The 20,973-nt window shown below is 37.9% G+C and overlaps 1 protein-coding gene across 7 annotated transcripts in view; it reads left to right on the forward strand.

The window, feature by feature from the left end:
- The window catches only part of LOC105483267 (ubiquitin protein ligase E3 component n-recognin 3), a 264,963-nt gene that overhangs the window by 58,216 nt on the left and 185,774 nt on the right, over nt 1-20,973 (forward strand). For all 7 annotated transcript variants that reach the window (XM_011744044.3, XM_011744038.3, XM_011744040.3 and 4 more), the window contains exons 6-8: nt 7,886-7,952; nt 13,038-13,168; nt 15,180-15,408. In XM_011744044.3, coding sequence (XP_011742346.2) covers nt 7,886-7,952; nt 13,038-13,168; nt 15,180-15,408 — 427 coding nt within the window. The remainder of the gene's footprint in view (nt 1-7,885; nt 7,953-13,037; nt 13,169-15,179; nt 15,409-20,973) is intronic.

Genomic DNA, 20,973 nt, shown 5'->3' on the forward strand with positions numbered 1-20,973 from the left:
GGAAGTTACATGGTGTCACTTCATCCTTTTTAGTTATAAAAGAGTTGCTAAAATATGTCCACATTCAGTGGGAGGTGATATAGATCCCACCTCTTGATGGGAAGAACGTCAAAGAATTTGTAAACATGTTTTAAAAATTCCACAACCAGGATATGACATTAGCTATTCTTTTCCCTGGATTCAGTTGATAATCCAATAGTGGGTAGTGATAATAGCTAAATAATGTACCAATAATTTCTTATAAATTTTCTATCTATTTTAGTGGCACTATCTCTTGGGAAAAACTACAACTGGTAAAGTCATGTCATTTTAGCCAGTAATGGCTATTACAGAGTTTTAATGAAAATCAAAGCTTTCCTTAAGTAGAATAGTTACTATTGTACATCAAGAGAATAAAAGCTTATATTTACATTGTAAGGTATTTTGTTTTATTTTATTTTAATTTTATTTCGAGACAGAGTCTTAACTCTGTCGCCCAGGCTGGAGTGTAGTGGCATGATCTTGGCTCACTGAACCTCTGCTTCCCGGGTTCGAGCGATTCTCCTGTCTCAGCGTCCCTAGTAGCTGGGACTACAGGTGCATGCCACCACACTCAGATAATTTTTGTATTTTTAGTAGAGATGGGGGTTTTGCCATGTTAGCCAGGCTGGTCTTGAACTCCTGACCTCAGGTGATTCACCCACCTTGGCCTCCCAAAGTGCTGGGATTAGAGGTGTGAGCCACTGTGCTCAGCCTGTAAGGTATTTTGGAGAGTTGGCTTTTTTTGTTTGAGACGGTGTCTTGTGCTGTCGCCCAGTCTGGAGTGCAGTGACGCGATCTCCGCTTACTGCAAGCTCCGCCTCCCAGGTTCAGGCCATTCTCCCGCCTCAGCCTCCTAACTACAGGTGCCCGCCACCATGCCTGGCTAATTTTTTGTATCATTAGTAGAGACGGGGTTTCACCGTGTTAGCCAGGATGGTCTCGATCTCCTGACGTCATGATCCGCCCTGGCCTCCCAAAGTGCTGGTATTACAGGCGTGAGCCACTGTGCCCGGCTGAGAGTTGACTTTTAACTTTGTAAAGCAAAAGAAAATATACTGAAATTTTACTAGTATTCATTGTAGGTTAAAGAACAAAATATATTTTTGAATTTAATTACTAATGAGGCTATAAAACTACTGTGACTCTTCTGCTAGTCTCTTTTTTGGGTTGTATATCCTGTTTTAATCTGGTTTGTTTTTTATTTATTAATGCAAAACATTATTTTATTAGGACTCATGGCCTACATGGAATAAAAATTCAGTTGGTGGCTAGGCATCATAAGCAAAAACAATGTTAATTGAGTTTGTGTGATTTATTTGGAGAGAAAGATAAGAATTCCCATCAACCCCTTTAAAAATGAATATGATTATTATTTAAAATTTGCTTTTACTTTTGTTCTTAAAGTATTTTTAAACATATATTAAAATGGTCAAAATACAAGAATTAATATAGAATAGATTAAGGTAAAAATAGATGAAGGGATAAGATAGATGGAAATAGGATGATAGAGGAAGAGTACTTAGATATAGATGTTCTTGAATAAATAACTATTTTATGCCATTTAAAAATAATTTTTTTTAAATGGCTTTTCATGTCATGTTGCGTTTTATTTGGAACTGTAGGCACAAATTACATATTTGCTTTAGTATTTATATTTGAAATATAATGAAGAGCTAGATGTGGCTTCAGGATTAGAATTTCTACACATTACCTTATAGGCTCATGGGATTATTAAGCAAACCCTTTACATAATTTTATTCTTGTAATTTAAGATATTATATATAAAGGAAGATAGCATGAGAATAAGTAGACAATGACATTTTAATTACTACTGTAGAGTAGGAATTGTAACAATTAAAAGATGTTTTGGCTGGGCGAGGTAGCTCATGCCTGTAATCCCAGCACTTTGGGAGGCTGAGGCGGGTGGATCACCTGAGGTTGAGAGTTCGAGACCAACCTAACATGGAGAAACCCCATTTCTACTAAAAATACAAAATTTGCCAGGCATGGTGGCGCATGCCTGTAATCCTAGCTACTCGGGAGGCTAAGGCAAGAGAATCACTTGAACCTGGGAGGCGGAGCTTGCAGTAAACTAACATTGTGCCACTGCACTCCAGCCTGGGTGACAGAAGGAGACCCTGTCTCAAAAAAAACAAGCAAAAAAAACCTGAAAAGAAAACGTTTACATTTAGCCCTCCCATCCAAAGATGATCAGTGTTTATAAATTTTGCTTGTTTACTTTTATCTTTTTTTCCTGCATACTGTTACATAATTGAGAAATAATCACTTTGCAAAATAAAATAAGTTACTGTGTAGATATACTTTGAATATTCTTGTCTTTATTCAAGACACAATCGAAGTGAACGACAGCTTTCCAAAAATAACAGCAAAAGTAGGACAATTGAAATAAAAAATCAGAGATACTTTTCATAAGTGAATAGGTAAAAGAAAAAAGGCTGGGTGTGGTGGCTGATGCCTGTAATTCCAGAGCTTTGGGAGGCCGAGGCAGGCGGATCACTAGGTCAGGAGTTTGAGATCAGCCTGGCCAATATGGTGAAACCCCGTCTCTACTAAAAATACAAAAATTAGCCCCGTGTGATGGCACGCGCTTGTAGTCCCAGCAACTTGGGTGGCTGAGGCAGGAGAATCGCTTGAATCTGGGAGGCAGAGGTTGCAGTGAGCCGAGATCGGGCCACTGCACTCCAGCCTGGGCGACAGAGCAAGACTCTGTCTCAAAAAAATAAAAAATAATAAAATAAAAAAGAAAAAAAGTTAATTTTACTTTTGGAGGCATAAGGTTTAAATTTAATTTGGTATCATAAATTACGTTATGGTGAGGGTAGAGCAGGGAATCACATAAACTGTTGGTAGGAAAGGCCTTAGAAATATTTAATGTATTTCTTTTCTAGGAATTGATTTGTAACATTCCTCACAGTTGGTAGGCCTCTCCATAAACACTGCCAATCGTAGAGAGCTTACCTAGTTTATGAAGCAACTTATTCCCTTGATAGCTCTAATTATTAAAATCTTCTCAGTATTGTGTTAAATATTGTAACTTTTGCATATTTCTTGTTTTACCCTCTAGAAAGATTTTTATTTCCATATGACACTGTTTTAAATATTTACTTTTAAATATTCTCTGTTGTGCATAGTTCTTTCTTTTCACTATCTAGTAAATTCATTTTCTTTTAAAATCTATGTCCCGATTCAGTGCCAGTGATGGGACATCTTTTGATAAGCATACCATGTCTTCATTAAGGTCCAAAGCTTTTTGTTATTTTTTTAGCAGCTATCCTAAATTTTTGGCAGGAGCCACAGAGGTCAAACAGAATGCCCAGCATTTCCCCCTGGGCCCCAGCTTACAGCTGACATGTTAGAACTCCCTTCTAGCGTTATACTTGTGAAGCTGATTTAAAGTAGTCTGATTATAGAGGCTTACATAAATCTTCAAGTTTCATCTTATCGTTCTAGTCTTTTAAGATCTTTGGCTTTCATTTTTATAAGGTGACATATTAAATATTCCTTATAGCCCTGTGTAGTCTGTATTAATATTCTTTGAGTATTGTTGTAACCAGCTTTGAATTTACCTGACTTCTTTTTATGAAGCTCACATTTTTTTCATCTGTCTAGAAAATCCATCAAAAAAAGAAAAGTTAATTTAGGTTGAGAAACCATCTGTAGATTTAGCAGATTGGGAGTTTGAATCTGTTTTTCTTGGATTTTCTTGTCTCATGTCTTCTTGTTTCTTTTCCAAAACGGTTTGGACCTGTGTCCATATTTTGTGCCTGAAACACATGTAGCAATAGGCCTCCTTCCCTGCTCAGGGACTATTTAAGGTCTGAAAAGTTCCTGAGGGCTGTACAAATGCTGTCTGGGTTGAGATTGTATTTGATTTATTTCCTCTCGTCAGTTGGATCATCATCTTCTCTTAGGGTCCTGTACTGCTTCCTCAGGTACAAATGAACCTCAGCTCCACATCATGAATTTGGAGGAATGGGAAATTGTGGTTATGATAACTGTTTCGTTTTCATTTTCCTTAATGCTTGAATTCCCCACTGTTGGGAGTTATTTCTGTTTGTTAACAGTATTGTACTTTCTAAAAATAAAAATATAAAACTTATAACTGATAATATAGTAATCTATTACTGTTGGAGCAAGTAGTATTGGAAATCAGACTTGTATTTTAAAAACATGTTTATTAACTTAAAACTGCAATCCGTATTTATTGTTGAATAAATAGAAAATAAATATTAACAAAAAGATATTACCTAAATCTCTATCACTTAGTGGTGACTAACTGTAAACATCTGACATTCTTTATTTTTAAAATTTTTTCTTGTTCTTTCTCTTTTTTTTTTGAGACAGAGTTTCACTCTTGTTGCCCAGGCTGGAGTGCAATGGCACAATCTCAGCTCACTGCAACTTACCTCTCCCGGGTTCAAGCTATTCTCCTGTCTCAGCCTCCCGAGTAGCGGGGATTACAGGCATGTGCCACCACACCCAGCTAATTTTGTATTTTTAGTAGAGATGGGGTTTCCCCATATTGGTCAGGCTGGTCTCAAACTCCCGACCTCAGGTGATCTGCCCGCCTTGGCCTCCCAAAGTGCTGGGATTACAGGCATGAGCCACTGCGCCCGGCAGTTTTTTCTTTTTCTTTTTCATCTGTGTTATGACTTTATTTATTTATTTACTTACTTATTTTTGAAATGGAGTCTCGTTCTGTCGCCCAGGCTGGAGTGCAGTGGTGTGATCTCGGCTCACTGCAACGTCTGCCTCCCAGGTTCAAGCAATTCTCCAGCCGCAGCCTCCTGAGTAGCCAGGATTATAGGTGCCTGCCACTACGCCCAGCTAATTTTTGTATTTTTAGTAGAGACGGGGTTTCAACATACTGGTTGGGCTGATCTCGAACTCCTTACCTCAGGTGATCCACCGCCTCAGCCTCCCAAAGTGCTGGGATTGCAGGCGTGAGCCACTGCGCACAGTCCTGTATTATGACTTTATAATGTCTGACATTCTAATAGATTTTATGTATGTTGTATTTTAATGGTTTCATGCCGTATATACTCCTGTATTACTTGCTTTTCTCATTAATGATAGTTTTGAACATCTATAAGAAGGAATATACTAACAGATTTTATTTGTGAATATTATCAATACTTAAGTAATTTCATACTGCATATGCTATTTTAAATAGCATGCTTTTCTCATTTATAATAATAGTTTTTGAACATCTGGTCACAATGAATATAGAGCTCCAGCATTGTTTTTCTTTATATGGTACAGTTGTGCTGTTATGTTATGTTATGTTATGTTATGTTATGTTATGTTATGATTTTTTTGAGATGGAGTCTCGCTCTGTCGCCCAGGCTGGAGTGCAGTGGCCGGATCTCGGCTCACTGCAAGCTCCGTCTCCCGGGTTCACGCCATTCTCCTGCCTCAGCCTCCCGAGTAGCTGGGACTACAGGCGCCCGCCACCTCGCCCGGCTAGTTTTTTGTATTTTTTAGTAGAAACAGGGTTTCACCGTGTTAGCCAGGATGGTCTCGATCTCTTGACCTCATGATCTGTCCATCTCGGCCTCCCAAAGTGCTGGGATTACAGGCTTGAGCCACCGCACCCGGCCCCAGGTGTGCTTTTATTTATTTACCTAATCATCTTCTGTTGGAAACCAAAGACCTTTTTTTTTTTTTGGCCATTATAAATAACATTGTGATGAATAGGTATGCATATAGTCCCAATTCACTTGTCTGATTATTTCTTTGGGTTAAATTCCTAGAACTGGAATTTCTGTTCCAAAGATTACCCAATTGCCATTCAGGGAAATTTTACTACTGTATATTCTCCCCATTGGTATATAAGAGTACCCATTTTCCCACCAGCTCAGATGCAGATAATCTCCCTTCCTAGCTGTATTTGATATCTAACATGATGTTAAGGCCAACTCAGTGGTCCGTGTTTTCAGACTTTTGTCTTTTGCCTTTGCTTATGCTGTATTCTCTTCTTGGCATGACTTTGCCCTCCTCTGCTTGTCTAATTCTACTTGTCCTGTAAGTATGTAAGGTCAGGAAACTTACAAAACTTCATATTGCCATGACTATTACTTGATCAAGGATGCTCTTTTCATAGGAAGCTTATATTTGAAATTATGAAATAATCCTCATCTGGGACATAACATGTTTTTCCAAGTTTGCCTTTTCTCTCAGGTCTTAGAGAACAAGTTTCATAAATGGCTATTAACTGAAATCTTAAATTTCGGAACCCTCTGAGCCCTGTAGTATGCTTTTACATTCCTGTGTCTGTTTTTTGTCTTTTAAGGCTTCATATTTCTTTCTCGTTAATTTCTCCAGCAGCAAGCTGAGAGTGGCAGAGGAGGAGGAGATTGTAGTTTGACTGTCAGTTCTGTTGGCAGGTGGATGGCCAGAGAGGCCTGGCAAAGGTAGAGATTAACAGGGAAGACATATTGAAGGGCCCAGTAAATGCTGAATGACTGAGCTAAGTGGTAGCTCTGGAAAACCCCAGAGAATGGCCCTGAGGATTGATGCTGCACTTCACAGAAACCTAAGTTAAGGCTATTACATTTAGGCCAAGGAAGCTGCACCAGTGTGTAGAGCTCCAGCATGAAGCTGAGGCTACTTTTCTGCTTTAGAAATGTGATGGATGCTAATTGAGAAAAGTATTTTGGAACTTATATTATAATTCTCACCTGCCACCAACACCATTGTTAGCACAACTGACTATTTGCCAAATACTACCACACCTCTTTATAATATTGGGTGGTTCATACGTGTTTGGAAAACAGGGAAAATATGTCAGTATAATGTGGAAGTTGTTGATTCATATGTAACATCCTTGGTTTAGGAGAGCTGGGATAGTGGGGTAGAATCATAACCTTTAGCTGGAGAGTAAAAAACTCTGAGCTCTGCTGCAAAGACAGCAGGAGCCTTTTCAGCACTATACTAAGAAAATTAGAAATGAGCACCTATACCTGGGGCTTCCTTCTCAAGAGGTGCACTGCTACTTTTACCTTGGTTTTACCAGAGGGAGGCTCCCTTTGCTCCTCTTCCCTCTGCATTGTCATAGCTGGCTGGCTTTCTTACTCTGTTGTACAGTGTTAACATGCTCTGAGATAGCCTTAAACCACCACAAGATGTTTGCCTGGGCCTGCGAATGATCTTCCCAGGCACCAATTACTGCTTTTGTTACTTCTCTGGTTACAAACTTGAATAGGTTGTGAGTGTCCGCCCCTTACCCTTTTTTTACCCCATAAGCCGTGTTATTTTTAGTGTGAGGTTTTTCTAGGATATATGTATGTATATATCACATTGAGCAGAAATGTCTGTATTTCCTTTTTGGATTTTATTTTCTAAGCATATTTTAATTTGTTTTTATTATTATTTTGAACTCTCAACTCCAACTTCTAATATGTTGTGTTTATTTTTCAAAATTTGATTTCTTGAACTCATTTTTTCTTAGACTCTTGAAAGCCTTTCTTCTATTCATTGTTTTTGTCCTCTCCTCTCCTACTTTCCTATAATAATCTCTCTTATTCCACTCTTTAGTTTCTTCATGCATTTGATGTTAATTTATAAGGTTAGGAAAATCTTTAATCTTGGCATTTTGGGGTGTTTAAGAGTCTTCTGTTAGAAGCAGAGATTAAGAACTCTTGTGTTTTAATATTAGGGATATTTCACTATATTTTAAAATCAAAATTAACACTAAAATACATATTATAGCAAATACATAGATGTTGATTAGTAGTATGTAAGTATGCATATATTGTGTGTTTAATGTAATTTGTAGCACATTTATAAAGTGTATCAATTTATGAATGTGACTGTGTATAATGCTAATTTTATTTTCCTTCAGGATGATCAGGATGGTAGTCAAGGTCTGGGCAAGAGAAAGAGGGTAAAACTAAGCAGTGGCACCAAAGGTATTTTTATTTTTATTTATTTATTTTTTTTCCTTGAATAAAATGCTTCTAAAAAATGCCTAATCACTAAAAATACTTGATGGGCTAACCATACTGACATCAAAGCTGTTTAAAGGGAGACTTATGTTATTAGATTTATCTAGTAAGTCTTGGAGAAAGTATTGTTAAGGGATTACTATTGGGTTTTGTTCATTATTTTCATCATAAAATATGCATTATCATATTTGAGTCCCCCCCAAAAGGAAGTCTTTTCATTGGTTGATTGATTTGGCTCCAGTGTTTTTTGTGTGAATTTGTAGTTTGGCCTAGTTCCTTTTATAATCTGGGGTGTGCAATTTCTAGAGTGAAAAAAGACAAGGGAGATGACATGGTGAGAGAGAGACAGAGACAGACACCCACACACACAATGGGAATGAGTAAATAGTACTTAACACGTAATAAAGGCTCAGTAGGGACTCACGTGTTTACTCAAGGGGAGAAAGTATTATAGATATGCTTTGTAGTGAGGGACTAGATTAGTAATAATAATGAGTAATATTTATTGAATCTTTTGTATGTGTTGCACATGTTAGAGATTATGGCTAATGAGAGGTAGATCCTTAATTCATCTCCCAGAGCCTAAGCTTTTAACCACAATGTTTACTTGACTGTCACTAAAAGCTTTTCTAGAATACTTGTAATTAGTTGACAAGTCTGTGCTTTGGATTTTTGCCAGGGATTTCCATATCTTAAGGTGTGGTTGTTTTAAAAAGTCTCCAGGCCGGGCGCGGTGGCTCAAGCCTGTAATCCCAGCACTTTGGGAGGCCGAGACCATCCTGGCTAACACGATGAAACCCCGTCTCTACTAAAAAAAATACAAAAAACTAGCCGGCCGAGGTGGCGGGCGCCTGTAGTCCCAGCTACTGGGGAGGCTGAGGCAGGAGAATGGCGTAAACCCGGAAGGTGGAGCTTGCAGTGAGCTGAGATCTGGCCACTGCACTCCAGCCTGGGCGACAGAGCGAGACTCTGCCTCAAAAAAAAAAAAAAAAAAAAAAAAAGTCTCCAGCGGCTAAAATGTTATTTTGATGAAAAGAAATTTCTTTTTTTTTTGGAGACGGAGTCTTGCTGTGTCACCCAGGCTGGAGTGCCGTGGTGCGATCTTGGCTCACTGCAAGCTCTGCCTCCCAGGTTCACGCCATTCTCCTGCCTCAGCCTCCCCAGCAGCTGGGACTACAGGCGCCCGCCATCATGCCCAGCTAATTTTTTTGTATTTTTAGTAGAGACGGGGTTTCACTGTGTTAGCTAGGATGATCTCGATCTCCTGACCTCGTGATCCTCCCGACTCGGCCTCCCAAAGTGCTGGAATTACAGGCGTGAGCCACCACACCCAGCCAATGAAAAGAAATTTCTTACTTCTGCTCTTAATTAAGTGTATCTTGTGAAATATTTAGGACTGCCTAGAAAGGTAGAACATGCAGGCACTTTGAGTTGCAGGTTCCTTTTCTAAGTCTCAGTTACTATGCTGCTGCATTTAACTTGGGAGTTGCTAGGAAAGGGTATGGAATTTGATCTGCAGTCCAGGATGCACACATACACATATGTTCTCCTTTCTTCTGGCTCAGCAGAGAACCTGTATGTCTGAAGGAAATTAGGAACCCATATGGCCATCTGGCTCTTTAACTTATCAGATATTAAACTGAGTCCTTGTGACACATCTTAGTTAGAGATTGTTAAGCACATAGTTGAGTTTAAGCTTTAGGGGTGCCCAGAAAATACCTGCTATGGTGTAAGAAGTCATTGTTTTCCTTCAGCCTGGTCACTCTCTGGCTGAAGATACTTTTTATGCAGACTTAAGTTGAAGTATTTTTTCTTTGTTTTTAAATACCTGAACTTTTTTCACATGTGTGTTTGGATTGAGTGCCTTCTCTTCTTTCCTCTAATGGTAAGAAATAGTACAGAGATTTAAGACTTCATCAGTTATCATTTTCAGTTTAAGTATGTACATGGAAGGAATGGCTTTGTGAATTAGAACGCCAGGTGTTTTCAAAAACTGACCTTATTTTGAAGATATCTGAAGTTTAGGGAATGGCTCAATTTTTGTAAGAATTTTGTTCAACAGCTTGAAAAGTGCACTGAGAAGAAAATATGTAATGGTAAGAAAGAGGCCAGACACTATGCTAACCTCATCACTGCTTGTTCTCTAAACCTGCATTTTAAGGGTGAAGAAACTGAGGCCTTGAGGGTTTTAACTACATGGCCAAGATTCCAAGATTATTAAAACCTTTGCTTTAGTGATGCATTTACAGTGCATAGTGATTCTTCAAAAATCTCTTTTTTACAATTTGACTTAAGGTAGTTTACACATTGTTAAAAGTCATGTCAAGATTTAAAGATAGTCAAACATAACTAATAGAAGCATTTCTAACTACATTTTCATAATATTACACAATATAACATGTGCTTTAACATCTTGGGAGACTGACATCACCTATTTTAAGAGCAACAAAGAAGACATTGCTGGAGTTTTTTTGGTCTGCAGATAAAAATATTGAATTCTACATAACTGCAACTATTTTCATTTTAGCAGAAGCCACAGCTTTCCTGGTATATTCAGGTTGTTTAATTGATTTAAAACATTGTTAATGTATATTTTCTTTTAAGTGCTTGACAGTTAATTATGATGGCTTCAGGCTTTTCATTTGCCTAATACAGGCTTGCAGAGTCGAAACTGTGAATTCTGTGATTAATAGTACTAGTTTTGTTCAGCTTTGTAAATGCTTTTAAGAAGCACTTACCAATGAGAGCTTTTATTTTGGTAGTCTGTGAAATTATCAGTCACATTGTGTTAAGTGAATTGTGAGAATTAAATTAGGTACAGCAATGTGCGGTGGATTATAATTTATTTTTTTCAGGACAGGGTCTTACTGTGTTACCCAGGCTAGAATGATCAATGGCATGATCTTGGTTCACTGCAACTTCTGCCCCCCGGGCTCAAGCGATCCAATTCTCCTGTCTCAACCTCTGGAGTAGTTGGGACTACAGGCACATGCCACCCCACCTGGCTGATTTTCGTATGTTTTTTAGAGACAGGGTTTTGCCATGTTGCCTAGGCTGGTCTCAAATTCCTGAGCTCAAGCCATCTATCTGCCCACCTCAGCCTCCCAAAGTGCTGGGATTAAGGTGTGGGCCACTGTGCCAAGCCTATATTATAATTTTTAGTTACAAATCTTAAATTCCTGCTACCTGAATCTCTTGAGCCCTGTTTTTATTACTTTTTGTCTTTGAATCTGTCAGTGAGTTCTTTTTACTGTATTTTACCTCATTTCTTGCAATCTTGGCTTGTTTTTGTTTTTAAATCATTGTCATGCCCTGGAAATGATCTGTTTCAGGAGGAATATATTTCTGTTTTATAAGTAGAAAATTCTGAGTTTTGAAAATAATTACTTAATTGCTAATAATAAAGAAATGTAGCCTGGACAACATAGCAAGACCTTGTCTCTTCAAAAAATAAAAAATAAATTAGCAGGGTGTGGTCTTGTACCCCTATAGTCCTAGCTGTTTGGGAGGGTAAGGTGGGAGGATCACTCGAGCTGAGGAGTTTGAGGCTGTAGTGAGCTATGATTACGCCACTGCACTCTAGCCTCCAGAGTGAGACCCTGACTCTTAAGGAAAAAACAAAAAAAACCAGATGTATAGTGTTATAGTGTACTTGTCTTTGTATGTTAACCACTCCTATTTATCACTTATGTCACCACTGAAATGGAATTAGGGAGTTGGAAGACATTTTTGCCTCTCTGTGGTTAAAATCATAATATCTTCAGGATATATAGGATATTTTGGTGCCGTTTTTTCTTTTTTCTTTTTTTTCTTTTTTTTTTTTTTGAGACGGAGTCTTGCTCTGTCGCCCAGGCTGGAGTGCAGTGGCCGGATCTCAGCTCACTGCAAGCCCCGCCTCCCGGGTTCACGCCATTCTCCTGCCTCAGCCTCCCGAGTAGCTGGGACTACAGGCGCCCGCCACCTCGCCCGGCTAGTTTTTTGTATTTTTTTAGTAGAGACGGGGTTTCACCGTGTTAGCCAGGATGGTCTCGATCTTCTGACCTCGTGATCCGCCCGTCTCGGCCTCCCAAAGTGCTGGGATTACAGGCTTGAGCCACCGCGCCCGGCCCCATTTTTTCTTTAGTTATTAATGAAAAAACTATGTTACAGTTATATCTAAAGGACTGATTCAAGTCTTAGTAAACACAATGTTTTATAAAGAAAGTGATGACATACTGAGCTTATTGTTACTCATTTAGACCCACTACCTGGGGAGATGTGGTATGAACACATTATTCAATACTAGAAGAAGTATAAAGCTGGGGTAGGGTACTGTTAACTGAAAAAACTCTACAAGGTTATCCTGCAAGACACCTTGAACAGTGATGTAGTTAGGGCTGGACCTGAGGATTTTAATGTGTGTTAGATACTGTTTTTTCCAGTCTCTCATCTAAGTTTAGCCCCTGCTTAAGCAGTGTCACTAGAGCCAATACATTCATAGTTGATACTTCTTGTATCCTCTTGATGTCTTTGTGGTAGAGCTGATGATCCAGAGCAGTAACTTAAGATCATTTCCTCTGACAAAGATTAATAGTCTTAATTTTCTAGTTCATTTGCAGGAGAAGAAATTAGTGAGAGAAAGAAACAGTGAAAGTATTCAAAATACCTAGTTCCTCATATACTTCTTGAGATCTTCTGTTGAATAAGCTTGGCAAGGATGCAGAGCTTTGGAAGAAACAGACTGGCCCTCGAGAAGTGGCACTTGGCCTTAGACTTTCCAGTAGATAATGCTATCTTCCATTGAATACCTTTATTTAAAAAGGGCATCCATTTCCCCCATTCATTTTTCCACTTACTGCTTTATATTAAAATATACGCATTAAATTTTTTCTTATTTATATAGTATGTACATTATAGAAATCTAGCTTGTCAATATTATTGCACTTAAGGATATTTTTAATTTTTAGATACATTCACGTTTTATGGTTTATGGGTTATTAGTTATAGTAAGGTTTAAATGAGATGAGCAACTTCAATCATTAACTGATAAATTTCATTTTTCTTATGCAGATCAATCCATAATGGATGTTTTGAAACATAAAAGCTTCCTAGAAGAACTATTATTTTGGACTATAAAATATGAATTCCCTCAAAAGATGGTAACTTTCTTACTCAACATGCTTCCCGATCAAGAGTATAAGGTATCTATATATTTTCCTGCTTTTCTGAACTTTGCTTTTCTTTCTTTGCCTTTCATTATTAAATCTTTTTTTTGATATATATCTCAGGTGAGGGTTGATATAACACTATAAACAAGCATTAGTTTCTTCTCTTGCTAACACAGGTTCTGCACAAAAGGCACAGTGTCTTAGCTTTTTTTTTTTTTTTTTTGACATGGAGTCTCGCTCTGTTGCCTAGGCTCGAGTGCAGTGGTGTGATCTCGGCTCACTGCAAGCTCTGCCTCCTGGGTTCACGCCATTCTCCTGCCTCAGCCTCCAGAGTAGCTGGGGCTGCAGGCGCTCGCCACCATGCCCGGCTAATTTTTTTTGTATTTTTAGTAGAGACGGGGATTCACCTTATTAGCCGGGATGGTCTCGATTTCCTGACCTCGTGATGCACCCACCTCGGCCTCCCGAAGTGCTGGGATTACAGGCGTGAGCCACCGCGTCCAGCCAACAGTGTGTTAACTTTGTGGCAAAGCAGCATTACTCAGCAGAGTTCCAAAAGATTGCTTTTCTGCATGGAACTTGGTCTGGAGGGAATGCTGGGAAGCAAACATTGAAACCACAATTTTTATTTTGCAGAAATAAATATGTAGTTACAAATTGTTCTAAATCCTCTGAAGAAGAGTACAAGGTGCTTTGAGAATGTTTAATGGGGGCATTTGAATTTAGATTGTGAGATCAGGCTGGGAAAAGCATGGATTGAATAGTGTCTGGTCACTGCTGATAAACAGAGAACAGTTATTGACTCATATAAAAATGTTGATAGGTGAAGTTTCTAGACCCAGGGGGTTAGAACGCACCTGTTACCATCATATGGTTATGGCAGAGTGACAAAGCTCAGTTTATGAAAAGAAAATAAAGCATGCTGTAATTTTTATGGTGTAGGTTAGGAGAGACACTTTAATAGTGTCATTGTTTTGTGTGTCTTTATATCTGCAAATAACAGTAAAAATAAATATGGCTGGGCGCAGTGGCTCATGCCTATAATCCCAGCACTTTGGGAGCCCGAGGCGGGCAGATCACCAGAGGTCTGGAGTTTGAGATCAGCCTGGCCAACATGATGAAACCCCATCTCTACTAAAAATACAAAAATTAGCTGGGCATGGTGGCATGTGCCTGTAATCCCAGCTACTGGGGAGACTGAGGCAGGAGAATGGCTTGAACCTGGAAGGCGGAGGTTGCAGTGAGCCAGGATTGCATCACTGCACTCCAGCCTGGGTGACAGAGTGAGACTTGGTCTCCAAAAAAAAAAAAAGTAAAAAGTAAAAATAAATAATCCTGCAGATCGTTTAGTCAAATTAGTGGTCAGCTTTCAGATCAAATAGGAGAAGATACTGGTTTGAAGTAATCACATTGACTCACTTATTTAGTTATGTTAAATCCTCTGCAATAGTTTGTAGCTGAGACTTAGTATATCTTGTATTCTTAAACCACAGCATTTATTATTGCTTTACAACTTTAATAATTTAAAATGTCTATTAAAATTTTTTTTAACGGGGCCAGGCTCACGCCTGTAATCCCAGCACTTTGGGAGGCCGAGGCGGGCAGATCACAAGGCCAAGAGTTTGAGACCATCCTGGCCAACATGGTGAAACCCCATCTCTACTAAGAATACAAAAATTAACTGGGCGTGATGGCGCATGCCTGTAATCCCAGCTACTTGGGAGGCTGAGGCAGGAGAATTGCTTGAACCTGGGAGGCGGAGGTTGCAGTGAGCCGAGATCATGCCACTGCACTCAGGCTTGGGCAACAGAGCAAGACTCCATCTTGGGGGAAAAAAAAGTTTTTTTTTCTTTAACCATCAAAATATTTTGCAAATGTTCCCAAAAAGTGAAAGACTACCTCATCATTGAGATTTTTTTTTTGTTACCTTGGACATTATTATAAATTAGTAAAGATGTAAAATGTTAATACGATATATTAAAAATGATTTTAAATTAAAAATTAAAACTAATGTGTTTTTTCCTTTCTATTAAAATGTTTACAGGTTGCTTTTACAAAAACTTTTGTTCAGCATTATGCTTTCATTATGAAAACACTGAAGAAAAGTCATGAATCAGACACAATGTCTAACAGAATTGTGCATATTAGTGTTCAGTTGTTCAGCAATGAGGAGCTAGCCAGACAGGTAACAGAAGAATGTCAGCTGCTGGATATTATGGTCACTGTGCTATTATACATGATGGAAAGTTGCCTTATTAAAAGTGAGCTACAAGGTAACTCAGAATTATATTCACTAGTTCTATTATTATCAGTATTATTATTCTAGTATTATTAGTGTACTTCGTATAGTTAGTAATAAAACTAATTACTAATGATAGTATTAATAGTCTAGTATTAGTGAACTTTGTATAACTAGTCTTGAAAAGACCTTATGTTTAAAAAATTATAAAATAATACATATTTGTTGCAGACATTTTTGAAAATTTCCAGTGAAGTTTCAAGAAAAAGTTAAAAGCACTTGTAGTTTTGTTATTCACAAACACCTGTTGTTAGCACTTTGCTATATTTCTTTTCTTTTTGTGTGATGACTATACTTATAGATACAATAAATACTTTTTAAAAAGTTGCCATAGTGTACATGTCAAAAACATGCATTTTAATAAGTGTAGGTGTTAATATCATGGCTATACCATAATTTATTTAGTCATTTCCTTATTAGACATATTTCTATTTTTTAATCATAAATTTGCTGCTATCAGTCTTAGATATTTTTAAATGCTTATATTTTATAACTTAAAAATTGGGATGAATCTTGCCTTTTTTCTACTCCCTTAGTGAGAACTTTATATTTTTCTTTCGTGCCCACTATGTGGTTGATACTCTTCAGCCTACCATAATGTTTCTGTATCTCTTCCTGTTCTCATGTCTCTATGGTTATTCATCTTAACTTTACCTCCCTTAAATTATATATATATATACACATACACATATATAAATATATATATAATTATTATTATTATTTTTGAGACAGAGTCTTGCTCTGTCCCCTAGGCTGGAGTGCAGTGGTGTGATCTTGGCTCACTGCAACCTCCGCCTCCTGGGTTCAGTTCAAGCAGTTCTGCCTTAGCCTCCTGAGTAGCTGGGATTACAAAGGTGCGTGTCACCAAGTCTGGCTAATTTTTGTATTTTTAGTAGAGATGAGGTTTTGCCATGGTGCCCAGGCTAGTCTTGAACTCCTGACCTCAGGTGATCCATCTGCCTCAGCCACCCAAAGTGCTGGGATTATAGGTATGAGACACCATGCCTGGCCAATAATATAAGTATTTAAATATTTTCTATGTACCTGGTACTTTGTTGGATGCTATTTATATATTGTTTCAATTAAGTTTCTGAGCAAGTCTCTGAGATTGGCATTATTATTATCCATGCTTTAGAGATGAGTACATTGAGGTTTAGGAAAGTTAAGCAATTTGCCATAGGTTATACAGCTAGCAAATGACAGTTAAGAAGGATTTCATGGCTCCTAATGTCAGAACTCTTAGTATTCTTAACCTTGACACAGCCAGTCCCACTTTGATAGGATGTGTCTTTACTTGTTGGCACTAGGAGCTAAACTTTAAAAATAATGACAAACAATACCTCAGATTAATTAAATCTTAGGACCTCTCCATTCTCTGAGGAGGAGAAATCTTGTAGTTGAGCCTTGCTTTGTTCCACTCTTGGCCTCTTTGTGCATATCAGCTCCTGTTTTCTCCTTATACTGATAATCTGTCTGTTCTCAGGTGTGACACCATGTCCTGAAAATTGATATGAACTCAGTGCAAGGCATAATGCATTATATATAATAGCTAGCTAATTATGATAGCTACCATCTCTAGAGTACTCAACTATATGCTAGACTCTTTTCTCAGTACTTTATATGCATTATGTCATTTAACCATCAATAATTCTTTGAAGATACTGTCATCTCCATTTTATAGATGAGGCAGCTGAGGCATAGGGAGTTGAAGTCAATGATCTGTGATCTTACAGCTCTGAGTAGTAAGCCAGGTTGTCTAACTTCAAAGGCTGTACTCTTTCTTACCTACTTTGTGAGTCTGTCTTCCCATTGTAGGTATAGTGGGAGCATAATACATTATTTACATTAACAATATACTTCTTTACTTTTTTTTTTTTTTTTAAGATGGAGTTTCACTCTTGTTGCCTAGGCTGGAGTGCAATGGTGTGATCTCGGCTCACTGCATCCTCCACCTTCCGGGTTCAAGTGATTCTTCTGCCTCAGCCTCCCAAGTAGCTGAGACTACAGGTGCCTGCCACCACGCCCAGCTAATTTTTTGTATTTTTAGTAGAGACGGGGTTTCACCACGTTGTCCAGGCTGGTCTTGAACTCCTGACCTCAGGTGATCCACCTGCCTTGGCCTCCCAAAGTGCTGGGATTACAGGCCTGAGCCACCATGCCTGGCCTACTTCTTTACTTTTTAAAGGAAAATTTAAAAGCTGCTTTATGTTATAGTTTTACTAACTTCATGTAACATGACCTTTTCTTTCCTAGAGATTTATCTACATATATTGCTTTTTCTTTTTTCATTTTTGAAATAGTGTCTGCTGTCATTCAGCTGTATGAATGATGTTCTTATATGGAATTATATATTTAAAGAAAGACTTTTCACAAAAATAGTGTTTTATTTATTTATTTACTTTTTAATTATACTTTAAGTTCTGGGGTACATGTACAGAATGTGCAGGTTCGTTACATAGGGATACATGTGCCATGGTGGTTTGCTGCACCCATCAACCTGTCATCTACATTAGGTATTTCTCCTAATGCCATTCCTCCCCCCACCCCCTGCCCCCTGTCCTCCAATAGGCCCTGGTGTGTGATGTCCCCCTCCCTGTGTCCATGTGTTCTCATTGTTCAACTCCCACTTATGAGTGAGAACATGCGTTGTTTGGTTTTCTGTCCTTGTGATAATTTGCTGAGAATGATAGTTTCCAGCTTCATCCATGTCCCTGCAAAGGACGTGAACTCATCTTTTTTTATGGCTGCATACTATTCCATGGTGTATATGTGCCACATTTTCTTTATCCAGTTCATCATTGATGGTCATTTGGGTTGGTTCCAAGTCTTTGCTATTGTGAACAGTGCCACAGTCAACATACATGTGCGTGTGTCTTTATTGTAGCATGATATATAACCCTTTGGGTATATACCCAGTAATGGGATTGCTGGGTCAAATGGTATTTCTAGTTCTAGATCCTTGAGGAATCGCCACACTGTCTTCCACAATGGTTGAACTAATTTACACTCCCACCAACAGTGTAAAAGCATTCCTATTTCTCCACATCTTCTCCAGCGTCTGTTGTTGCTGACTTTTTAATGATTGCCATTCTAACTGGTATGAGATGGTATCTCATTGTGGTTTTGATTTGCATTTCTCTAATGACCAGTGATGATGAGCATTTTTTCGTATGTTTGTTGGCTGCATAAATGTCTTCTTTTGAGAAGTGTCTATTCATATCCTTTGCCCACTTTTTGATGGGGTTGTTTTTTTATTGTAAATTTGTTTAAGTTTTTTGTGGATTCTACATATTAGCCCTTTGCCAGATGGCTAGATTGCAAAAATTTTCTCCCATTCTGTAGGTTGCCTGCTCACTCTGATAATAGTTTCTTTTGCTGTGCAGAAGCTCTTTAGTTTAATTAGATCCCATTTGTCAATTTTGGCTTATGTTGCCATTACTTTTGGTGTTTTAGTCATGAAGTCTTCGCAGCAAAATGTTTTAAATTCATAATTGAGAAAACAAAATTTAGAAGTGCCTGTTTTAAAAGAATCTGGAGTCCATTGTCTTCACCAGGTGATTTAGCTGTGCTTATTACATACAGTTTGCATTTGGCCTTTAAGGGAGAATGTTTGGGAACAAGATGAGTCTTAAATCTGCCTCCCATTTTTTTTTTTAAATAGTAGCTTTCCTCAGTTTTTATATTCATATCCTTACCTACAAGTCACTCATTAACCTACCTCATTCTAGTGTTCACTCCCATTGTTCTATTGAAATTGCTGTCTACAAAATTGTCCATGACTCATGTAGCCATATGTCCTAGTTTTCCAAGAATAGCCTTAAGTTGTGCCTGTTAGTCTGATGTAGTTATTAATACAATTTCTTTTACGCTCAAAAGTGTCCCAGTTTATATGATAAATTATGTGGTTTACCCTTTTTGTAAACTACATGTTGAGGAAGCCAGTGGTCATAGTTTAAACTTTACCTTACTTGATTTTCAGTCGCATTTCACACTGTTGATTCTCTTTCTGTGGCCCAGCACTCTTCTCTACTTATCCTATCAATATTGGTGTTTCTTAGCACTTTGTCCTCGTGGCTCTGCTTTTCACACTTTTCCCATATTTTTCTGAAATGATATTATATGGTATCAGTTGCTTTTTACATATGCTTCTAATGCAGTTAGTCTTTTCTGGAAATTCTTATATAAATTGAATTTTCAACAAGCTGAAATAAAGATTGTTGAGATCTTTAAATATAATTTTTTTTTTTAGCAGTAAATTACATTATTTCCAGCCAAGGTCTAAAACTATCTTTAGAAGTCTGCAAACTTTGCCATACTATTTTTTCCTCTTTCAGTAGTAGCATAAGATATTATGATATATATTTACTGCTTTTCTAAAAGTATCATAAGCTTTTCCCATTTTTACAGTAAGTATTAGAATAAACCTTAACTATACTGAACTACCCATAACTAGCCACAGATACTACAACAGGATCTCTGTACTTTCTTTTTATTTTTTAGCAGCCTCTATCTAGCCTTGGCTTGAATTGTTGTTAAATGATATTTTAAAATTGTGTCTATACTTTTAATAAATACAGGAGCTGATACAATGAGAATTTGCTTGGCCACAGCAATAGCTGAAGACTAAAGGGAAACAGCCTTATAGTAGTACGTGATTCCTACCTTATACTTTTACTTTTTTATATTCAATATTATACCGTATGCTTTGTGGTTCCAAACATAGCTCATAATTTTTCATGTCCCAGAATTTATGTTAGAATTTGTCTTTTGAAACAGTCTTTGTAAAGTGGAATCTAAAACCATGTGTTGCATGACATGGGAATGTCTGTAGATGCTCATAATCCCAGATTGCCTTTCCTCCCTGCATATCAAGCTACTTATTGAACTATATTGTTTGGATGTCTATAAACACCCCAAACACACAATGTTCACAGCAAAGACTCATTATTGCTCCATTAATCTGACTTCTTTTACATTATCCTGTGTGTGTGTGTATGTACATGAGCACGTGAATGTGTATTTTGATTCCAGTGTCTAACCATTCTAAACAGTTGTGCAGCCTAAAAACCTAGGAGTTGTCTTTGACTTCTTTTTACTCCATGCAGATATAGCAGACGTTACCAACTGTCCTTCAAATCTTTTGAATATCTTTACATAGCCTCTTCATCACTGCATCTTTTTGCCACCACCACAGTTCAAGCCATGGCCATCTCTAAGCCTCTCATCTCTTGTTGTTGTCACTCTCCTTCAGTCACTTTTTATATTACACTTCTTATAATGTTCCTCTCCTAAAACCCCCTAGTGGCTTTCCATTCTCTTCATGTGAACGCTAAAGTTCGGATGCTGGTTTATAAGACCCTGTAACCTCATTTGTACCATGCATCCTCTGCATTCTTTCTTCAAGTGATTCTAACCTTTTCTTATGTACTGCTCCTTCTACCTATAGCACCATCTACTCCACCATCACTAGTTTATCTGGCTAATCCTAATTCCTGCTTTATTTTATAGGCCTCAGTTTAATCTTCACTTCCTCAGGAGA

This window comes from Macaca nemestrina, chromosome 11 (assembly GCF_043159975.1).
Source record: "Macaca nemestrina isolate mMacNem1 chromosome 11, mMacNem.hap1, whole genome shotgun sequence".
Taxonomy (NCBI): domain Eukaryota; kingdom Metazoa; phylum Chordata; class Mammalia; order Primates; family Cercopithecidae; genus Macaca; species Macaca nemestrina.